Source organism: Mastigoproctus giganteus, chromosome 6 (genome assembly GCF_048544385.1).
Source record: "Mastigoproctus giganteus isolate SK-2022 chromosome 6, ASM4854438v1, whole genome shotgun sequence".
NCBI lineage: Eukaryota > Metazoa > Arthropoda > Arachnida > Uropygi > Thelyphonidae > Mastigoproctus > Mastigoproctus giganteus.
Window position 1 is genome coordinate 139,587,945 of NC_143580.1, and position 25,240 is coordinate 139,613,184.

At 36.6% G+C, this 25,240-nt stretch overlaps 1 protein-coding gene across 1 annotated transcript in view; it reads right to left on the minus strand.

Annotated features, from left to right (window-relative positions):
- The window catches only part of LOC150084619 (atlastin-2-like), a 403,792-nt gene that overhangs the window by 214,068 nt on the left and 164,484 nt on the right, over positions 1 to 25,240 (minus strand). The window contains exon 7 of the mRNA XM_090375357.1: positions 12,798 to 12,890. Within this exon, the coding sequence (XP_090231483.1) occupies positions 12,798 to 12,890 (93 nt within the window). The remainder of the gene's footprint in view (positions 1 to 12,797; positions 12,891 to 25,240) is intronic.

Genomic DNA, 25,240 nt, shown 5'->3' on the forward strand with positions numbered 1-25,240 from the left:
CTGAGGATGAGCAAATCAAAATTCAAGACCATGCTTATCATTTTCTTTAATAAAACAGGTATTAAACATTCAAAATTAATTTTCCAAGAATAAACAATCAATAAAACAATTTATCTTCAAGTTCGGAAGCATTTGAAGAAAAGGTGTTGTGAGAGCGAGAGAATCATGACCATTCAACTCACCGGGTATTTATCACAAAAATGTGTCAGCTGTATTATTGGTGAAGCAATTTCTGATGGACTAATGGATCCCTCATATACTCCCTATTCTCTGATAAGGTTCTATCTGACTTCTTTCTATTTCCAAGTATCAAAGACAACGTTTCGGGGCTTAAATGGAAATCCAGATGTACAATACTATCTGCAAATCCTATCAGAAATATGTCTAATCGTGACATAAGAAATTGCCTTTGTATAGGGCTGCCCATGGGAACAATTCTGAGTGAGACAAAAGCAAAATAACTGGTATATTCAATTTTAACTTATAAGGCAATTCCCAGAACTGTTTAGCCACACCTCATATACATAAGGATAAACACGAATAGCAGAATCTAGTTATATGAACCAACTGGGGATAAGGATATTTCAGATATTTTCTATATAAAAGGGAAGCAGGTAAAAATTAATGACAGAAAATTACAATAATTTCACTTATTTATATAGCTTTTATAATAATTTTTTACATTTAAAAATAATTAAAATTAAAATTGCAATAATTTACACTTGGAGATTATATACTGTATCCTTATCATTTTCTTTAATAAAACAGGTATTAAACATTCAAAATTAATTTTCCAAGAATAAACAATCAATAAAACAATTTATCTTCAAGTTCGGAAGCATTTGAAGAAAATGTGTTGTGAGAGCGAGAGAATCATGACCATTCAACTCACCAGGGTATTTATCACAAAAATGTGTCAGCTGTATTATTGGTGAAGCAATTTCTGATGGACTAATGGATCCCTCAATGGAGATAAAATCCTTATGGATTAAAAATAAGTGCTGTTATTCTGCTTGAAAGATGTTAGTCTTTTTTTATGTTGGGCCATTCTATTTTTATTATTAGTAGCAATAGTTGCAAATTACGCAAGATACAAATTTCACCATGTCCATGTGAAATGCAGTGTTGCATTACAGTTCTTCGAAATCCAGTTCTTCTAGTTCATCCTTGGATTTATTCAAACTACCTATCTCTACACCAGATGGAGGTCTATTCCAACAATCAACCACCCTCTGGCTGAAATCATATTTCTGCACATCTAACTGCAACCATTCTCCCTTAATCTGAATTTATGACCCTCCCCATGTATGTATAGTCTGAGCAAGAGGAAGAATTCAATTGGCATTGAGCTTAATCAATCCATTCAGATCCTTAAATGTGTCAATCACATCTTGTAGTGCCTCACCTCCAGATGCTGCAATTTGCAAAACTGAAGCCTTTCCTAAGAAGAGCACCCTTTTGTTCCTCCTCACCAACCTTGCTACTCTTCTCTGCATACATACCAAAAGAACTAATATTCTCTAAAATGAGGCTCCCAGACCTGTATGCAGGATTCAAGGTGGTGCCAAACCCTACCTTATATAAAGGGATAATCATCTTCCTATCCCAGCTAGGAAAATACCTGTATATCACTGACAAAATCCCATGAGCTGTCCTGGCTGGGCTGAGAACTTTCAGACTGCACAGTTACCCAGAGGTCTTTTTCATTCTCCACTGGCCTGAGTATGGTGCACAGAGCTGGTACATGAATCTGAAATTAATGCTCTCACATATGAAGAAACCTTGCATTTATCGATGTCAAACTTCAATTGCCTTTTCTCAGCCCATCTATCTTTCTAGATCATGTCATTCAACCTTTATATCATTTGCAAACTTAGACATTAAGCCTAATATACATTCATAAATAAGTAAAGAAAAATGACAATGGGTTCCAGTATTGAACCCTAATGGGGTGGACTCCACTAATAACATTGGTACATGAAGAGTGCAGCGTTCATAGATAAAAATTGTCATATCATTAGCAGAGGCACAAGTGTAATAAAGCAAGCTTATGCAGCTTCAGACGCAAAAAAAAAAAAAAACACTCCGATTTCACTCATCTATTCACTCCAAATGCTTGTCCAGCTCATCGTTAAATTTATTTAAGCTATCAACTTCCAAAACAAGAGATGGAATTCTGTCTCAGCAATCACCTACCTGCTAGCAAAAGACAAATTTCTGCACATCTATTCTACAACTGTCTTTCCTCAGTTTGAATCTATGCCCCCTTAGGTTCTTAATCTGAGCAAGAAGAAGAATCCCATCAGCATTCAACTTGCTCAACCGGTTCAAGGCCTTACATACCTCAATCAGATCAACTTGCATGGGTCTAGTCTCCAGGCACTGCAATTTGAAGAACTTAAGCCTATCTTGGTAAGAGCACCCCCTTTCTTTTCCTCACCAATCTTGTTGCCCTTCTTTGTACTTGTTCCAGCAACTCTACATCCTTCCTAAAATGAGACCTCCAGACCTGTACACAGTATTCAGTGTGTGGCCTGACCATTGCCTTGTGCAATGGGATAATCACCTCCTGTCCCTGCTACAAAATTCCTATATATCATTGGCAAGATACCATGACCTGTTCTCGCAGCCCATCTGCACTGATCAGCGAACTTCATATATGACTGCACAATTACTCTCAGGTATTTTTCACTCTCCACATCCCTAAGTGCAGTACCACACAGTTGATACATTTCTCTTGGGTTACTGCTACCCATATGCAGTACTTTTACATTTGTCAATGTTAAGCTACAGTTGCCGCTTCTCAGACCATTTTCCCAACTTATCTCTATCCAGTTACAGTAGATACTGTCTTTACTGTCATTAACAACCCTGCCAACGTTTGTATCATCTGCAAACTTGGACATTAAGCCTGATATACTCTCAACAATATCATGAGGAATACACAAAACAACAATGAGCCAAGCATCGAACTTTGGGGAACTCCACATTAGTCCACGAAGGGCAGTGTCCAGTGTCTCTATCGTCTCCCACTCAACCATCCCTTTATCCATTGAAGCATTTTTTTTTTTTTTTTTTTTTTGTGTTAGTTGTTGGCGCATCAGCTTCTATGGCCATATTGCACCTCCCAAAGTTTTTGCATTTTTACTATGATCCAAGCCCGAGGTGGGAATCGAACCCGCGACCTTTGGGTTGCCAGGCAGGCACTTTACCTACCTGGCTAGCCCGGTCGGCCCATTGAAGCAACTTGCCCTTAATGACATACTGCTCCAATTTGTATAGAAGTCTTCCATGTGCAACAGTATCAAAAGCTTTCTGATATCAAAATTATTTTTGGCATTCAGTTCCTTTGTGACCACATCATAGTATCTAATCAAATTGGTCAGACAAGACCTCCCTTTAACAAATCCATGCTATGTCTTAACTATTACTGCAGACTTGTCTAGATGATCCTGCAATGCATCTTTAACCAGTGCCTCCATTATTTTCCCTGGAACACAAGTTAAACTAACAGGTCTATAGTTACTTTTGTCACCTTTTGAACCCCCTTTGTGAATTGGTAATACATTTGTACACCTCCAGTCCATGGGGACCTCCCCTGCATCCAAGGAAGCTCTCATAATTATGGCTAAGGGTTTGCTTACTTCCTTTGCTGCCTCCTTTAATATAACTGGATAGATCCCATCCACCCCCAGGTGCCTTTTTTATGATTAACTTCAACAATTTCTCCTCCACTTTGCTCTCAGTTATTATAAAATCACTTAGCTCCCTATTAGCGTTTGATAAACTTTGGCACTGACCTAATTGAATAACACCTCATGTGTGAATGTTGATGCAAAATATTCATTCAGTTTATCAGCTACCTGAGCATGATTATCAAGTCAACTCATCTATGTTAAGTGGTCCAATCTGATTGATCCCTTTCCTTCTAGAGTTTACATAAGTAAAGAACTCCTTGCTGTTTTTCTTTGCATTCTTTGCCAAAGATTTCTCGTACTCTGCCTTTGCCTGCCTAACCTCTTTTGTGACTTGTTTACAGACTAGTGTATATCTGTGTTGCCTGATAATTTATATGCATCCCATACATTTTTCTTCTCTGCCATGAGTCTCATTAGTTCATCTGACATCCAATTAGGCCTAAACCTTGAACAGTATTTCTTAGTTGGAATGAAAAGCCTAGTAGCCTCCAAAATTAAGTCCCTGAAGACTTCCCATTTAGAATTCAATGTGGTAACATCATCAGTTAATCCCGCTGTACAGAATTTAAAAACTGTCTGAGACCCCTGTAATCACCTTTACAAAACGAAAAGCTCTCCCTTTAGCACTGATGGTAGTTACATCTTTAAGTAATTCCCACATCAGTACATTGTGATCATTGTCACACAATGGTACCTTTATCTGCAAATTCTTAATGCATGAATAATCACTGCTGATAATCAGATCAAGAGTACTACTCCCTCTGGTTGCCTCTTAGACACGTTGCTGTAGAATCCAGTCATCCAATAACTCCACAAAATTCTTGCTAGTGTGAGAGTGACAAAACCACAAGTTCCAGTTAATATCTGGAAAGTTAAAACCCCTATTATAAGACATTCTTATTTATTGACCCACTCTATTTCTCTGTACAACTGTTCATTGTACTCATCAGAGTCTTTAGGCCTATAACACACTCCTACTCTCAGGTTCGCTTTCCCAGTGTTTATGTCACACCAAACACACTCAACATTGCACTGTCCACCCATATCAACTGGATGCACTTCCTTAGATTTTATTGTTTCTTAACTAACAGCAAAACCCCTCCTCCCTTCCTATCCTTTCTGTACACATTGTACTTCCCAAATTCCAATTATGCACTGCTTATATCTGTGTGACACCATGTCTCTGATATTACAACAATATCTGCCCTTGATGCCTTGATCAAAGGCCTTGATCAAGGGCAGATATTGTTGCCGGCAGACACTGTTAACCTTTTAGTCTGTGTATCCCCCCAAGCTAGCAGTTTTCCAACCCACCTAACACTGCCTCGATAGCATCAGCAAATATTCTTGTACCCTTTCTATTTAAGTGTATTCCATCCCTGTAGAAGCAGTCTCTCCTGTTAACAAGTACAGACCAGGCTGAAAAAAATTCTACCACTTGAGCCTTGCACAATCTCTCCAGGGCAGAATTGATAGACAAGGCTCTCGTCATATACTCCTTCCTATTGTGTCTGGGCAGAATTGGAGACACTTTCACATTCAACTCTAACTCGCGACTTTTTTTCAACATTGACCTGTACTTGTTGAGTAAATCTGCAGATCTCTTACTCTTAATGTCATTAGTTCCAACGTGTACAACAATATCACTTTTTGTGGCCTTAAAAGATATCTGTTCTACAAACGTTATCAACTTTTGCCCCTGGAAGACATACCCTGGTCCTTTTCCACCTATCCTTCTTGCATAGTATATTCCCCATCTCCCTGACAATAGCGTTACCAACAATAACTAGTTCCTTTGGGACCATTGCATTCTGCCTTGGAGATTGCCTCTGTGTTGCCTGATGCAGAGGAGTGAGCTTTGCTGTTGAGCTGGGCATCTGAGAGCTTAATGGGTCCCTCATATTAATTTCTTTGAGAGAATTTACCCTACACCTCAAGCTCTCATAGACAACCATGAGAACAGAGTTGGCGCCTAATTTCTTGACACTAAATATCTAGCACACACACAAAGACATCCTTCTTTGCTAGATCATGTCGTGTTTTAGAAAGTTTAGCAACCATTTCACATTTTGTACATTTTTGAGACTGTGATGCATTGGAGAATCGCCCCCTTTGTTTTTCCGAGTCACAGAACTCTCACTAGTCTGTGATCTTTGCTTCGCAGCTCTAGTCTTGGTCATGATTTCCATTTAAATACAATTTAATTAACAATGAAATTTAATAAGATTAATAATACTATAATAAGCTAACAGATTCCTAATTGAGTGCTTCGTATTACGCTATCTAGTAATACGAAATATTCAGGCACCTTTTATTTAAAACCAGAAATAAAAGGTAGATTAGGCAATTGGCACCTTTTTTGTGAATGTCTGACAAAAAACCCTGGTTATGCCACTGTTTGATTTTAAGAATGTTCACAAGAAGTTCCTCTGACACTAGTTTTCTAAGTTTTATAACGCAGCTATCAATAGAAATATTTTCTGGAAATTTTGTTAGAAGAAAAAATACACATCCAGAAAATGTGCTGTACTGATATTATTCCCTACAAACAATTGCAATAAGGCAAAGTTTTCTTTTATTAAATGCACATTGCAGTGTTATCAGTTTTATACCAGTTTTTTCGATTTCCAGTGTGGCTTCCAATGGATGAATTTCCTTGATTTTGTGTTAGTAGATACAATACACATTGAAGAAAGGAAGTATGATCTTTTCGTTTTGCAAAAACAATTCATTGCAATTCTTTCGGTTATGTTTCTTATGCCAAGAAACAGTTGCATGTATTTTTTCCCCCTGTATTAATCTTGTGAGTGAGGGGGCCTTCAGTGTCACTCATTGCTCCATGTAACTTATAATTCCCCTAAGCCAGCGGCAGAGCGCGCACACACACACACACAGGAAATTCAAACAAATTCAGTGAAGCATTCTATAATCAAGGTCAAAGCCTGATTTTTTTCTCGAGAATAATTAGAAAATGCATACCTGAACATACATTATTGCTATTTGCGTGTTAATTAATAGATTTTTCAGAATTTTAAAGTTAGGGCATCAAAGAAAACACTTCTGTTTATGTATACAAGTAGTTCTCGAGTTTACAAGTTAATTCATTCCTAATGCGCGCTCGTAAAGCGAAAACTCGTAAAGCAGGAATTTATTTTCCACAGACATAAGGTTAAAAATAGGGGTTACGTTATCAACAATGAAATTAGTTAGCTAATTTGTTTATGTTTAAACAATGATTGAATTATCGAAAGAAATTAAAACGTAGCCTGTAAAATCAAGCAAATCATGATAATAGAGAAATTATTTACGACTTACAAATGTTAAAGTTAAATGTTTATCATCATTGATTAAATGCACACTCGTTGATCACTCATTATTGGCTCGGCACTTGTTGGTTTGTTGCACAAGGAGTCGTCTTCTTCAGAAATGTTTCAAGAAGTGTTTGTTTCCAAGATAATCTTCTCTTTTAATTATAAATTTCACGATTGCATGCATAAGCTTTCAACGGCAAGCACAAATTGCAACTAACATGATTCACATGGAGTAACAAGTTTACGAAGTTTAAAAAAAAGGAATGAAGAGAAGATTCTGAAAATTTATGTTTTTTATACAATTGAAGATTTTAGTAAAGGGGGAACACATTTCACCATAATAACGTAGAAAACCACACAATTCCAGCTATCGGTATTTTCGCAAATGCAAGAAGATCGAGTTTACTAACCATTTATAATTGCTTGCAGTAACAGAATAGCCCAATAAACTGGAAAGTGTAAATTGTTTTTATTGTTTTATGGTCGTGACCTTCAGAAATGTGCTTTAGAAAAATATCACAAAGGCGTTTAAAACTGATTCTTATAATGGAACATATCATAACGATGAGAATGTAGTGCATTTTAATGATTTGAATTGGTAACTAATGCAATTTACAAACCACGCTCATGACCTTTTATATGGCCTTAAGGTCACGCTTGTGACCTAAAAATGATATTTTAGAGAGTAAATAGCTTAGTTATACAGCAAAAATTTCAACTTCCAAGATCTTGAAATGAATTACCAAAAAAAACAATGTGTTATTGGGTTCACAATACGATATTTTAACAATAGGATGGTGTCTCTGGAACTGATTAATATCGTAAAGTGGGGTACACTGTATTGTATAGCTACGCACATGGTTTGGAATGCGGTATTTATGAATGTTTAACATTCATTTTTTGCAATTAATGTTCATATTTTCGATTTTGTTGATACTTGGGAATAAAAAACTCATAAACCCGGGAACTCGTAACGCAAAAACTCGTGAAGTAAGAACTGCCTGTATTGATTGATTGATTGAGAATTGAGAGTTTCAATTTTGTAGATGTAATAGAAATTATATAAACACAGGCATTCCCTGACTTACATAATACTCAATTTCCGTAAATTCGACTTTACGTAAGTTTTTGCTGGCTGGTGTAAACTTAAAAAAATCGTGGAAACGCATTTTGCATCACGTAGGAATAAATGGAGGTATTTTGAAAACATCGCAATGTGAACCCAATAACACATTGTTTTTTTCATAATTCATTCCAAGACATAAGGAAGTTAAAATTTTCGCTATATAACTAAGCTATTTATCTCTCTAAAAGGTCATTTTTATAATGCAGTGCTACGCTTTCATCGCTATCATATGTTCCATTATAAGAATCAATTTTGAATGCCTTTGTTGATATTTTTCTAAAGAACATTTCTGGAGGTCACAACCATAAAACAATTTGCACTTACGAGTTTATTGGGCTTTTCTGTCAGTGCATCTGATTTTAAATGGGTATAATTTGCAATAATCCCTATAACTGGAATTGTGAGGGTTTTTATGTTATTATGGTGATATGTGTTCTCCTTCACTAAAATCTTCAATCATATAAGAAACATTAATAAATAAACAGAATCTTTTCTTCTTTCCTATTTACTTATTACAATGATGAAGGGAAAGCGACCAACAGAAAGTGCAAGTAGTGGCAGTGGTAGGAAACCAAACAAAATTGATTTAGAAATGAAGATGAAAATGATTAAGAAGTAAGAAGAAGGGCAAAGTTTGTCATCTATTGCATGAGAATTAGGTCTGGCTGCTTCAACAGTGAATGCTATTTCAAAGGACAGTGCAATATAAAAGAACATGTTAAAGGATCAATGCATTTAAGATCAATAGTGATCACAAAACAGCTTTCAGGTGCTATATAGGAGATGGAAAAGCTACTAATATGGATGGAAAATTAGAGTTAGAAGCGAGTGCCCCTGAGTCTAATGGCCATTCAAGCAAAAGAAACAAGTATTTATGAAGGTATTAAGGACTAGTACGGCAAACCCAGTCAAGTTTGTGGCATGCAATGGGTCATTTAATAGGTTCAAGCATCGCACTGGTTTCCACAAAGTTAAAAGTATGCAGTGAAGTTGCCAGTGCTGATTCGGAAATTTTGTGATGTGTTAAAAAAAAAAAAAAACCAAAACCTTCTAAATTTACACAGCCCTCAACCTCTGCAGGGGTGTACTTATCAGCTGGAGACGTTGATTCTGGCAACAATGCTTGAAAGGTAAAACTTGCTGACATTCTGACTGTCCCCTCCCATTTTTTGTAATTTTTCCTACGCATGTGATAAAAAAAATTGAATAAATAATTCTACTTACATGTTCATTGAACATTTATTTTTTGCTTCAATCAAATTCAGCAAGCATAGTTGAGAGGGCTGCACAAGTATTTAGGAAAATTCCCACTTATGTAAAATTCGACTTACGCAGAGTTCCACAGAACGCAACCCTAATGTAAGTCAGGGAGTGCCTGTAATTAGTTAATTTCACTATGGTAATTTTCAACTCAGCAGACTAATAGCACTTGAAAATGGGATGGGACTGAAGCAGGGTGTTTGTTGGAAATAATATTCCAGTAAAATTGTTAGCCGAGATAATCCCTACACAGGCTACTGTGCAGGGAAGGGGTGAGGGAAAGGAAGAACAAAGGGTGCCAAAATAAGCACCTCCCATGCTGGATTTTCCATGTCACCATATACAAGTTTATTGCCCAAATGCTGTAGCCATTGTGGACTGAAATGCTTGCTGCTTTACAGTTTATAGCCATTGTCGGGTTTAACAACCGGCTCGTGCGAGCTGGCTCCAGCACACCACTGCTTCTACTTAGCATTTTCAGGCTTTCTGTACATCCAATGTCAATCTTAACCATTTTTTTTTAATATTGTCATATCTCTTTAGTTATGAATTTCAAGTTCCTATCTTGCAATCCTAAAAAGACTACTTTGGTACCTTCAAATCGTCATCTACTCTAGTAATCAGATCTAATTCTTTCCTGCTACTTTATTTTTTGACTAGCCTCACAAGTTGACAGTCTCCTCCCAGTCTTCCAGGACATATGAAATTTCTCAAGGTTAAACATTCTAAGAACCAGCCAAAAACTGTATTTGATTACATCTTTATCAGTTTAGAATCATATTTTTAAAGATTAGATATACAATAGTATAAAAATTTCATACATGTTTAATTCATAATTTAATTAATTTTTTTAATAACTAATTTTTAATAACTAATTTTTTTAGTTATTTTTTTCTTTACATTAGACTTGGTAACAACTCACAAAGAAAAATCTAAAACCAAAACACTATCTAAGTTCACCTAGATTTCTGAGTAAAAGAGCATATAATTTTGCTATGCCATCATGTGGTTTCTTAGTGTTTTCAATTTAATTTCAAATAACTGTTTAAGAATTTACTCACTAATGGGCACAATAAAAATATAATGGTAGCAGCCAAGCTGGTGGACTTTTTCAGCCATTATTATGTTTTTAATAAAATACAAAAAATAATTCAAAATTGTTCACTTCTTTAAAATCAACTTTATTTTCAATCTGTTATAAACACAGTTGTGAAAGATCCATTTTTTAAATAAAATTCCCACCTACAAAAACATGTTTTTACAATTTTTTATTAATGACCATGTGTTGGCATTTTTCTTCACTGTCAGCAAGCAGGTTTTTGATTCTTGTTTATGAAATAAACAAGAATCAAAAAAATATTTACTATAACAAAAATTTCGACATCCCTAGCATTAGCATTAGCATTAGCATTAGTAGAGGCATTTGATGCAAGAAAGCAAGCTTATGCAGCATCAGCCAAAAAAAAAAAAAAAAAAAAGTAACATAAATAAATAAAAACTAACCACTTCCACTTCACCCCTCTGTTCGTTCGAAATACCTGTCCAGCTGAGCCTTAAACTTATTTAGGCTATCAACTTCCACGACAAGGGCTGGAAATCTGTTCCACCTACCAACCACCCGCTGGCTAAAGGCAAATTTCCGCACATCTATCCTACATCTGTCTTTCCTCAATTTGAATTTATGCCCTCTCAGGTGATTATTCTGAGCAAGAGGAAGAATCCCATCAGCATTGAGCATGCTCAAACCATTCAAGGCTTTGTACACCTCTATCAGATCACCTCGCTGGTGCCTAGTTTCCAGACACTGTAATTCGCAAAACTTAAGCCTTTCTTCGTAAGAGCACCCCTTTGTCCCATTCACCAATCTAGTTGCCCTTCTCTGTACTCGTTCCAGCAGCTCTACATCCTTCTTGAAATGAGGCCTCCAGGCCTGTATACAGTACTCTAGGTGTGGCCTGACCATTGCCTTATACAAGGGAATAATCACCTCCTTATCCCTGCTAGAAAAATTCCTATATATCATTGACAATACACCATGAGCTACTCTTGCAGCCCGTCTGCACTGCTCAGAGAACTTCATATCTGCCTGCACAACCACCCCCAGGTCCCTTTCACTCTCTACCACTGTTAGTGTAGTACCACACAGTTGATACGTTGCTCTGGGGTTGCTGTTTCCCATATGTAGTACTTTACATTTGTCAATGTTAAACTTCATTTGCCACCTCGAAGCCCATCTGCTCAACCTTTCCAAATCCTGTTGCAGCAGCATAGTGTCAGTAGTGTCCTTGACAACCCTGCCAACATAAATAATGAAACAAAATTTCTTTTTGCGGTGCAACGGAACACAACAATCGGCGTGATGCACTAAAACATTTGTTTCTCTTTTTTTGAGCGGCGTGTGTGAGGACAGCGGGATTGCGATACACAATATAATAGGTACATTAATCTCCCAATGACGACTTATAATACTGCTTCTTGTCGCTTATTTCCGACTTGCAAAACATGTTTATATTCTAGTTATTACTTGAATTTTATGATTTTTGGTTGATTTAAAAATTTTTTTTTTTATTTGAAGTCTTGAAGTGTCCTGGTTAATCTGCTTCCCGGTAAATCGTGAGTCTGCTGTACTCGACTTCCATAAATTCGACTTTACGTAAGTTTTTTCTTTTTTGTAAACTTAAAAAAAATTGTGGAAACACATTTTGCATCCCGTAGAAATAAATGGAGGTATTGTGAAAACATCGCAATGTGAACCCAATAACATATAGTTTTTTTTGGTAATTGTTTTTTTTTTGGTTTTACCGATTTTGATGGTTTTACTGATTTTATATTTAGTTCTTGGGTCATATCATTTGTTTGTTTTCTTATCATAATAAAGTGAAATTGAAAACATTCTTTAATAGTTATTTCTTTAGATGGGCCCTCAAATTCCATTTTGTCTTGGACCCGAAGAAGATATAACGTGACACTGGCAATGAACTTAAACAAGCAAAGTGTTGGCATTGCAAGATACTATGATCAAACAAGCTTGAACAACTGTACAATAATCGTAAATTCACATTTTAGAGCACTTGATAATTATATATAAGAAAATGTTTATAGAAGTCTAAAAAAAGCCATTTTCTTTTCTTTTATGACACAATTTCTTCAATAACAAATTCTTTAATTGATGATACAGATCTAAAGTCAAACTACTAATGAAACAAAACTAGAATATACATTAACATCACTTTAATAGATATTTTTAATATCAAGTTTAGGTTGTTATGGTGGACATTTGCTACCAACATGCCTAGCAGAGGGTTAATATCTATGTATGACTTTCACTCAAGTCTTAATTTTAAACTATCTTAAAATTGTTACTTTCAGCTATCACAGTGGTTCTCTATCATAGCAACTTACTTCTAGCCTTCTGTTCAAAATTTTTTTACCGCCACCTGTTCCATAAGAAGCATCATATGGATAACTCCAGTCTCGAACCAAAAATAATAGTTTCTTTGAAAAGGAAAACAAAAACAACAAAAAGTAAGTAAATGTCATTCTCAACTATCAGTAGTGTTATATAAAATATTTGAAATTAATATATACATGCTATGGTGAAAGTTAGAAAATGGTGCATTTTCACAATTACTTCCAATTCCATATAACCACTGATGAACTGAGTAAAATTAATAAATATGATACATATTTCTCACACCCAGCAGTCTTTTCATAAAAATCACCACTTTTTTTTTTTTTTTTTTTTTTCTATGTGGTATCATGAACTGATTATAAGTGCACACTTTTTTGAGTACATCTTAAAATTGGTTCTCAAATGGTAAAAAAACAATAATATAAATAAATAAAAAAATTATCTAGATCCAGTACCAGAGTGCACAGTTCATTCTTATTACAGGCAGGAAGTCTGAAAACCTAGTAACTTCAGGACCTACAACTGCTGCTTTTTGAATTGTAAAATCAATCAAGAATTTGAAGTACTGATTTTTTTTGAAAAGCCCAAACACGAGAGGTATAGAACCTATAGTACTTAGTACCATGCTTGGGTTGGAGGTTGAGAAGATGAAAGAAGATATTTGTTGGCATTAGACTTGAACTTCTGTAGACTGTAATTTTCAGGAAATACATATCAAGGAAGATTGTTCCAGAAAGCAGCAGTTGAATGAATAAACGAGGAAGATGAAAAGTTTGTTCTGTGAGTTTGAAGTTGGACAGTAAATGGATATTGGCTGGTGGTGGCACATGTTCGGACTGTTTGGAAAGAGAGAGCGGGAATTATAGAAGCCAATTCAAAAGAAGAGTGCCCATGAGAATCTGTTAAAGATGAGTCGTTAATTAACCAAACTGCCCTCTTCTGAATGGAACCTACAAGGCTGAGAGGGGGGTTTTAGGGGCACTGCCCCAGATATGGGAACAATATTCCATGGTAGAGCGGAATTGCGATTTGTACAGAGAGGAGAGATGTTTGGAAGAAAAGTAATACTGAGAGCAAAAGAGAAAACCAATTTTTTTAGATGCAGAGGAAGCAATATTTGTAATGTGCTTGTGCCAAGAGAGATTGGTAGTCATTTTGCCTAGAAATCTGGGTGTCACCAAAGATAAGCATAGGAATCCTTTAAGCGAGATATAAGACAAGACTGAGTTTTAGAAGGATGGAAATCAACTAAGTTGTCTTTGCTGCACTGGAGAATTACCTGGAGATCGGCATTTAAGGAATTGGTAGCAAATATTTGAGAAGTTGAAGTGATTCGGCAGGGCAAGGTTTCTCAAAATGGAAAGTGGAATGCAATATGCTATCATCGGCAAAACTATGGATAGGATTTCCAGTCAGTGGAAGAAGGTCATTAATATACAAGAGGAAAAGAGTGGAGGAAAGAACTGAACCTTGGGGGACAGCAGCATTAGTGGAGAAGTTAGAAGACAGAGAGCCATCTACCATCACGCTCAGTGAGTGATCAGAGAGAAAACTGGATAACCAATTACAAAAAACAGTTGGCAAACCATAAGATGGAAGCTTATTTAGAAGACCTTTAGGCCAAACATGATCGAAAGCCCTTGAGATGACAAGAGCAACTGCTTCTGTTTCACCGAACTTTTCCATTGAAGTTGTCCAAAAATTGGTGTGTGAAAAATATTTTCATTTTTTAGCCCTTTCGCTTGCTTTCAAGAAGTATTTTTGCTCATAGTGCCTGATACTTTTTTCCACGGTCTGTACAACAAAGAAATAGCGTCACTTCGACGGAGCTTCCACTTTAACTTTCGTTTCCAATCACCCCAGGGGTGCAGTCGCTGTAATGCTACACTACAGTGACGTCACGCTGTTCTCCCGTGAGCGGACAAGTGTCGATCACGCAAGGTCCTAAGAACGGTGTAGATTGTTATACGAGTAGAATTAGAGAACAAGACACAGCACGTCTTGAGTAATCAGAACTTTATAAACACATTAATATAACATATCATTATTAGAGTGTCAAATACCACGAGTTGGCAGTCACGAGTGTAATGCTTTCCATACATTGTTGACGCGTGAGATCAGTAAAAGGTCGTGATAAATTTCAGTTCAGGGGAAGCAGAGATATATATATATATATATATATATATATATATATATATTTTGGAAGGGGTAAGCAGGGATACATTAACTTTGGGTGAGACATGACAGGAAGATGAGAGCAGTGAGAGAGTCTTGGCTGATTTTTGTCAATGTGTGAAGAAGAAGTAAAATAATAATTACTAGAAAAAGATGAGAAAAGAACCATAATGACGTCTGGTACAGAACTTCCTCCCCCGAGGATGTGCAGAATTATTCGGGTAAGTAAACCCTTATTGTTTAATAACAAACTGTATTAAATTGGCCAAAGCTGAACCTACCATCTGCACACGTTTTAATGCATTTATAAGACATCTTTCCTCATACATACATACATACATACATACATATATCTATATATATATATATATATATATATATGTATGTATGTATGCGGTTTCACTCTTATTTAACTCTGAGTGGGCTTGAGGGTGCAAGATATATATATACCTAGACAATTGTTGTACCATCTGCTTAATACTTAGTTTTAACAGATAATGTGCCTTATCACCTAGTTATCAAAAATACTAATTACACTATTAAGTTAATATAGTTCCCTCTTCTTGTTTTGAACGGTGGTATGTTATGAAAAACACAAATCATTTTGTACTTGCTGGAGAATTAGTGGAAAAGCCACATGAAGAACATTACAAAACTATAATATTGCTAACAGCAAGATAATGTTTGATTCTGTTAATTTACCTAACAAGCACATACCAATTAATCTAAACTATGTACCAGTTCTATTGTATTCATTTGTATACTTATATGTTCAATAAACCTTGTTTTGTTTGTTTACTATTTTGCGTCCTGACTATTCCATCTAGTTACACACAATTCACTGAACATTTTTTTTTTTTAAGGAACCATTATTTGCGGGGGCTCAAAGGTCAACTTAAGGAACCTTTGAGTTTAATCACAACGCTATCTTGTTGCTGCGGTTTCACTCTTATTTAAGTCTGAGTGGGCTTGAGGGTGCAAGATTTATTGTCCTAATTTAACTGCTAGAAGGTCATATTGAAACCTGGGTTTTTCCAGATACACACAGTGTCGTGCGGTCTTGCTGGAAGCCGAGTAATCCATGAGTACGTTGATAGGCAAGTGCATAATAAGATGGAAAACCCCTGAGGAACACAGTTGCTAATCAGTGTTCCACATTGCAACAGTGTGGAACACTGTTGCAGTATGATTGATGACTTTTGAAGTTATGATGAACGTCGTGGCGAGATCCAATATTCCTTACATTTCGAGGATACAGCTCTAAAACGGTGTTTGCAGGCTGGCCGCTAGTTAGTACACTGGACCAAACCTATTAGTAACTCTCTAGGAGGCTTCCGGATCAGCTAGTGTATAATCTTGCTACCTCTACTCTGCTAGATAGTGACTGGAGGGAGTCCGAGTAGTGTGTAAGCGGGGAGCATTGTCGAGGCCACGTTATGTCAAGGATCTGGGTATATTCTCACCACGTGTAAGCCATATCCAAAAATTTCATTACTTCATACAGCATGTCCCACCCACTTTTTCTTACTATTGAATACACCATGAATTGTCAAACTAATAGAGCAAGCTTATCTGCGAAAAGATTTAAACCTCCCAAGCACTTCCTAATTCATTTCACAAATATACGTGGTCTCAATTCTAATGTCAATGATGTCCATTTCCACTTGCAGTCTGCCAAACCCCATGTACTTTTTCTGACAGAATCTCAGTTATCGGTTGACTCAACTACTGCTCATCTCAGATGCCCAAATTATTCGCTGTACGATTCCTTTCGCCTCAAAGGTGGTACTTGTGCATATGTCCATTCTGATATTCCCTGTCAGAGACTTGGCAATTTGGAATCTCCTCTCTTTGATCTTCTCTGGCTTAAAATCTCTCTACCTCATTGTGTCAAATTCATCTGTTGTCTCTACCATTCTCCCAACTCCACTAATCATTTGGAGCTCTTTGACTTCCTCTCTTTGCAACTTGATTATCTCCAGTCCAACTTTCCTAACAGTGAGATAATTTTCCTTGGTGATTTTAATGTTCACAACTCCAGCTGGCTTCTGTTTTCTAGTCACACCGACCCAGGTGGTCGAGATGCTGAGGCTTTTACAATTACTAATGACCTAGCACAGATTGTTCATTTACCTACAAGAATACCGGACAATCCTAATCATACAGCCAATACGCTTGATCTTTTTCTCACAAACAATCCCTCTAAGTACACGGTTGAAGTGAGGGGTACTTCAGATCACAACTTGGTGATTGTCTCTTCTCCAATGGAACCTTTATCTCATGGCTATTCCCAACCTTGTGTTGTTTGGCATTACAAGAATGCAAAATGGGATGACTTCTTTTCTTCTTTTCCTTGGTTGGATTACTGTTTCAAAACTTCTGATATCAACGTTTGCTCAGATCGTATTAGTGAAATTATTCTTGCAAGAATGGAATCCTTTATCCCACACTCCACTTTAAAATCTCGTCCTTTATCTAAACCTTGGTTTTCCAATAAATGTGCTAAGGCTGTTCAAGAGAAGAATGTTGCATATCGTAATTGGCTTGTTTCTAATTCTTCAGTTTCATTTTCTGCCTACACCAAAGCTCGCAACAATTGTAAAGCAGTTATTAATCAGTCCAAACTAGAGTTTGAACAGGCTAAGAGTAGAAAACTTGCTTCTTGCCCTAATGGTAGCCGAGCATTCTGGTCTCTTGCCAAAGCTATTGGCCACAACTTTTGCCGATCTCTGCTTCCACCTCTGTCCAAACCAGATGGTTCTGTTGTCACTTCAGCCAAGGATAAAGCTGACCTGCTAGCATCCCATTTTTCTTCCAGCTCATGTATTAATGATCTCGGTAAAACACCTCCCACCATTCCCCAACACGCTCCATTCAATGCCTCCTGTGGTCTTCCGTCAAAAGGATATCAGAAGGATTTTGATGAATCTTGATGCTAAGAAAGCTCCAGGTCCTGATGGTATTTCTCCAGTTGTTCTCAAAATCTGTGCTCCTGAACATACTCCTATTCTTTGCCGCCTTTTTTCACTTTCTTATTAAAAAGGTGTTTTTCCTTCTGCTTGGAAATTTGTTCGTATCCAGCCAGTTCCTAAAAAAGTCAAATCCCTCCCATCCAATTATCGTCCCATTGCAATTACTTCTACTCTTTCTAAAGTAATGGAGAAATCAATTAACCGCCAACTCTTAAACTACCTAGAAACCTTCCGTCTGATCAACAATCGCCAGTGTTGATCCACTGGTGATATTCTGGCTTATTTTACCCATTTATGGACTAATTCAATGGAAAGGTTCGGTGAAACACAAGTAGTTGCTCTTGACATCTCAAAGGCTTTTGATCGTGTTTGGCATAGAAGTCTTCTAAACAAGCTTCCATCTTATGGTTTTCCAAATGTTTTAGTAATTGGTTATCCAGTTTTCTCTCTGATCGCTCACTGAGGGTGATGGTAGATGGCTCTCTGTCATCTAACTTCTCCACTAATGCCGGTGTCCTCCAAGGTTCAGTTCTTTCCCCCAGTCTTTTTCTCTTGTATATTAATGACCTTCTTCCATTGACTGGAAATCCTATCCATAGTTTTGCCGATGATAGCACATTGCATTCAACTTTCCATTTTGAGAAATCTTGTCCTGCTCAATCAGCTTCAACCTCTCGAAAATCTGCTACCAATTCCTTAAATGCCGATCTTCAGGTAATTCTCCAGTGGGGCAAAGACAACTTAGTTGATTTCAACCTTCTAAAACTCAGTCTTGTTTTATATATCGCAAAAAGGATTCTTCTGCTCCTATGCTTATCTTTAGTGACACTCTGATTTCTAGGCAAAATGATATATCTCTCTTGGGGATTACCCTGACTTCTAATCTCTCTTGGCACAAGCACATTACAAATATTGCTTCCTCTGCATCTAAAAAACTTGGTTTTCTCTTTCTCTCTCGGCGTTACTTTTCTTCCAAACAACTGCTTACTCTGTATAAATCGCAAATCCGCCCTGCCATGGAATATTGTTTCCACATCTGGGGTGGTGCCCCCAAAACCTCTTTCAGGCTTCTTGATTACATTCAGAAGAGGGCAGGTTAGGTTAATTAATGATTCATCTCTAACAGAGTCTCTCCACTCGCTTTCTCATAGACGTACTGTTTCTGCTGCATGCCTCTTCTACAGATACTTCCACGGGCACTGTTCTTCTGAATTGGCTTCTATAATTCCTGCTCTCTCTTTCAAAACAGTCCGAACACGTGCCACCACCAGCCAACATCCATTTACTGTCCAAGTTCAAACCCACAGAACCAGGTTTTCATCTTCCTCATTTATTCATTTAACTGCCGTTTTCTGGAACAACCTTCCTTCATACGTATTTCCTGAAAATTACAATCTACAGAAGTTCAAGTCCAATGTGAACAAATATCTTCTTTTGTCTTCTCAACCTCCAACCCAAGCACGGTACTAAGTACTATAGGTTCTAATACCTCTCGTGTTTGGGGTTCACATAAAAAAAATAAAATAAAATAAATAAATAATCGTGACCAGGATTAAATGTGTCGTTGCGGGGTGAAAAACCGTTTTTTGGTGAAAGCTTGTGAGTTATAATGATAATAGGAGAATACAGAAAATAGAAGATGAAATAAAGGGATTACTGATGTAATAGAAAGAAAGGGAAAACGTCAGCACTAGTGATTTAGTGTGTATACAGAGAATGGTTTGGGGCATTTTCATTAATCTTATTTTCCTTTTTCAGCAATACAAATAAAACAGATATCTTCAAATAAATACATATTAATAGCAGTTAGCAACTAGAAGCATTTGTAACTAGTTTATTATATAAAAAAAAACTCTAGTTGCTATATGTTAGAAACTCATTTAGTCTTTTAGAATTGTTCAGTACTAACAGCTTTTGAGAACGAGCGTAACCTGTGCGGACGTAGCTTTTTGCCGCTCCTGGAACAGAGAGTTTTTTCTGATTTATTTTCTGTTTTATTAGCTTAAATTGACATATTAACTTATTTTCTAGAGTAGCTTTATATTCCTATTTACGATACTTAGTTTAAAGTAACTTAGATATAGATTTTGTAGGTATTACTTAGTATCGGTAAGGGTATCAAATCCATGTGTTTACCTTTCGTAAATTGCCGCCATTGTTACGCGATACAAAATATCTCGAACTAGATAGCACAAGCTTAATATAGCATAGTACAGTACATGATATTGTCAATTAATCAGTAAAATCTATTAATCTTGTTGAACTTCATTGTCAATTAAATTGTACTTTTAACTATACACATAACGACTTAGGTTACGTAACATAAATAATTAGTAAAAATAAATAATTAATACTTAACTTGATACGGAAGTTATATAAAGGGATTTCGTAGATAACACTAGATACTGAAACATAAATATAGCGTTATAACTATGTTGGGATACAAGTTTAGGGTTTTAATTTTGTACTGAAATTGGAATTTTATTGAAATTAAATCAAAATCATGACTCAGACCAGAGCAGCAAAGCAAAAGGCTCAAGCTAATGGGAGTGCTGTGGCTCAGGGCAGAACTGAGGGGGGACAGTTGCCCTCTGAATCACAGCCTTTCAAAATGCACTACTTGCTTGATGTTTGTGGAGCAGTCAAGTACGGAACACGATACTGCCATGGGGCATGTCTTTGTGTGTGCACGATGCAAGGAGTGTAAGGAAATCAGGCAACAACTCAGCGTTGTTATGGGCCTATATGAGAGCTTGAAGGACAGGGTGGATGCCCTGTCTTTCTTCTTTGCCACATGTCTCATTAGTTCAAGACTAATGAGTTCAAAACAAAACAAAAATTAGTTCAAAACCTTGAACAATATTTCTTAGTTGGTATGAAAAGTCTAGTAGCTTCCAAGATTAATTCTTTGAATGCTTCCCATTTTGAATTTGCTGTTGGTAACATCATCAGTTGGTCCCACCATACAGAATTTAAATACTATCTCAGATCACTGTAGTCACCTTTACGAAAGCAAACACCCTTCCCTTTACCCCTGATGGTAGTCACCTCTTTGAGTAAATCCCACTTTAGCACACTGTGATCACTACCACTTAGTGGTTCCTTTATCTGCAAATTCTTAATGCATGAAGAATCACTACTGATATTCAGATGAAGAGTATTATTCCATCTAATTGCTTCCCAAACATGCTGCTGTAGAAAACAATCATCCAATAAATCCACAAAAGCTTTGCTGGTGTGTGAGTGACCAATTTACAAATTCCAGTCAATATCTGGGAAATTAAAATCCCCCATTATAAGACACTCTGATTTACTCACCCACTCTATTTCTCTGTACAGTTGTTTATTATACTCATCAGAGTCATTAGGCCTATAACACACTCCTACTCTCAATTTTGCTTTCGCAGTGCTTATGTCAAACTGACTGACTCGACACTGCACTGTCCAGCCATGTCGACTGGCTGTACTTCCTTGGATTTTATGTGTTTCTTAATTAATAACATAACTCCTCCCCCCTTCCTATCCTGTCTATCCTTCCTGCACACATTGTACTCCCCAAATCGTAGTACTGCATTCCTTATATCTGTGTGACACCATGTCTCTAATATCCCAAAAATATCTGCCTTTGAAGTGTTGACCAACACCTTTGATTCATCAAATTTATTTTCAAAACTCCTAGCATTGGTTACACACGCAAGTATACATGCACCTGTTCCTATTCTTAGCAACCCTAACACAGCTCATGTATTTACTTTTTCCACGATGACTCCCAGCAGTCTCTTTAATCCCCTGCACCTTGTTTTCCACACTGCTGTTCATTCCAATAGAAGAAGTGCAAGAATCACTTTCACCACTGCCAGCGGCTACTATTAATCTATTAGTCCGTGTATCCCCCCCAGTTTTCCGACCCACCTAACACTGCATCGATAGCAACAGCAAATATTCTTGCACCCTTTCTATTTAAGTGTATTCCATCCCTTTAGAAGCAGTCTTTCCTGTTAACAAGCACAGACCATGCCGAGAAAAATTCTACCCCTTGAGCCTTGCACAATCTCTCCAGGGCCGAATTGATTGACAAGGCTTTCATCATATACTCCCTCCTATATTGTCTGGGAAGAATTGCAGACACTTTCAAATTCAACCCTAACTCGTGGTTTTTTTTCAACATTGACCTGTACTTGTTAAGATAATCCCTCCGGTCTCCTACTCTTAATATCATCAGTGCCAATGTATACAACAATATCACCTCTTGTGCCCTTAAAAGATGATAATCTGCTCTACATCATCAACTTTTGCCCCTGTTAGACATACCCTGGTTCTATTCCACCTATCAAGTCATCTGGCACTTGCTATTAAATTTTATGTACCATAAAACTTTTAATGGAAGATCAAAACTATTTCTTTGATGCTGCTTTTATGGGTCTGCTGATTGATGTTCCACGCTGTCTTTCTTGCATAAACCACAGCCATAATGTACTCTCTAACTTTAATTCTTGTTTATTCAAAGTGGAGTGAGGCCTTAATGTCCCCTGTAGAACAGCTGAATGCAAAAAGCTTAGAGATTTTTTTTTTTTTTTTTTTTTTTTTTTAGAGACTTACCTTTATGAAGTCATTCCAGAGCATTCAACTTAGTTGTCATAGAAACAACAACTCAAACAATTTATTACAGAAAATAAAAACGTGGTTATATTGTTTTAAATTAAATTTTAAAAAACACTAAAATAATAAAATAAATACAGCAAAATAATTAATACTGTTGATAGGGTTATAGGTAAGGCAAGGTGCTATTTTGTTCCTATGAGCCTCACCAACCCAACAAAAAATATATATAAATCCAAAGAATAAAAAGATTCAAAGTAACACTAACTCCTGGGAAACTCTCTCTCTCCTTTCTCACCCATATTTTATTAAGTTACCTAATATTTAATTAAATTACATATAGAAATTACAATAATGAATAATTTACTGGTGCAAACAAGATTTGGAAAAAACACATAAGCGACCTCAGGAAGAATACAACTCACACTATACTGTTAACTATTGTATGTACTTGCCCTGCATCTATCATCAGCTATTCTCAATCCCTTGATGTTTTTCATAGGGATACCATAACTGAGCAGAGGTACTGAGAGAACAGATAATGGAGCCCTAAGAGTGACATTTTATCAGTGTGGTTGTCCCAGATTTACTTTTCATGCACGATAACATCACTGCACATAGAGCTCAAGTGGTGGAGGAATATCTTGAAACTGAAGATATCCAATGACTAGAGTGGCCAGCATGATCGTCAGACTTAAATCCAACTGAATATGTGTGGGATGCCCTTTGGCATCGCATTGTACACTGACAGCCAATTCCTCTGTCACTTGAGCTGTCTGTGCTGGTGGAAGAATGGGATTTATTGCCACAGAATCTATAATCCTGTGGCAACAAATACACCCTTTTATCATGCATGGTTCACCACTGTCAGGCCTGGTCAGCTGTTGGAGAGGATCATATACCACATTGATGTCATGTGACCACATTTTCAAGTATCTTGTATAGACTTCTGTAATGTGACCTTTTTGGTAATTCTTACAACCATTATATATGTCCCTTATTTCTGTCCAAAGTTTCTCGCTGTCTCCTCATTTCATTATTATTCTATGGTACACCACCACAACAAATTTTGTCCTGCTTCATTGCAAGCTGCACGAGTTACATCATGTTTTCTACATGTTCTCTTTTGTCAAGCACTGTATGTGATTGAAGACTATAAAATTTATAGTCTATAAAATTAAACTCCTAAGTTTACCTGGGAGTGTAATTTCTTGACCATGTTAGCAACTGCTTGTGTACAGATGAAAGTGTATGTTATAGGCCTAATGAATGTGATGACTGTAATGAAAAACTATACAGACAAATGCAAAGGATCAGCCCATCAGAATGTCATATAATGGGGAATATTAATTTTCCGGATATCAATTGGAAATTGAGAGCTGGATGCTTACACAGCAGGAGAGCCTTACTCTCTGTACTGGATGACTGTTTTAAGCACCGTAATATTAGAGAGGCAATGAGAGAAAGCAATACCCTTGATCTGATTATCAGCAGTGTTTCTTCATGAATTAATCTCCAAATGAAGGAACAACCAAGTTGCAGTGATCATAATATACTATTGTGATAAAAGAAAGGAATTTTGCTTTCAAAAATGACCACAATGATTTTAAACAATTATTAATTTTATTCTTTTTTTATTTTTTTTAACCATGTATAATTCAGCATAGGTTAAAGTTTAAGTATGTCAACCTGTTTTGATGTTTAACATGTATTGTCTCTGCACCTATCCCTCATTGGTGTTTTGTAACTGAATGACAAGAAAGGCAGCCTTTACAAATTTACTGACGGGAAAAGCAGTGGCTTGTATTCCTATACTTTATTGGCAACACGAGTAGGGAGTTGAAAACATAATTTGTTTTCTGTGAAAATAAATATGTAATTATATTAGTTTTTAATAAACTGTAAATTTTTTTTATTAATCTTTATTGCTTTCTATATTGAGAGCATTATCACTGGGTTGTATCACGTGTTGCAATGGAAATGAAAAACTGCAGAATAAAGGTTTTTTTTTATGGCTAACAAAATAATCATGGAAACTATTCTCAGGTATTAATCATGGCTGAGAACTATTGGTTAAAAATATGGAAAAACGATGGCACTGACACTAATACAGCAAAATAATTATGGAAACTATTCTCAGGTATTAATCATGGCTGAGAACTATTGGTTAAAAATATGGAAAAACGATGGCACTGACACTAATACAGCAGTGACAGCAGGTACTCACACTAATAAGGAGTTGGCAGCTATGTACTATGTACTGTTGTATAAAATCATGCATAAATGACACATTTTTCTGTATTTGGATGCTAGAATCCAGTACATTTCACTCTTTTAAATGTGAATGTTAGGAGATCTGCTCTGGATTTGGTTAGACACATCTGGTGCTAAGATGTATCTAACCATTTCCATAATCCAGATGTGGATCATTTCCATAATCCACATCTGGATTATGGAAATGTGGTGCTTTTCTTGAGCAAGCTTCTGAGGCACAATTCCAATTAACCCATTCAACAAATTCACCATTCAGTTCAGAAACCTTCTCTAGAAGATGGATTGGGAATTGGCAGGACTTCATGTGTGGAACTAAAGCAAAAGAGGATGGTATGTAAGAATATACTAACAGTTTTTTTGAGCTGGGGACTTTTTAAACTTTGATATGTCCACTGAACAAAAGTAGCAGTCAT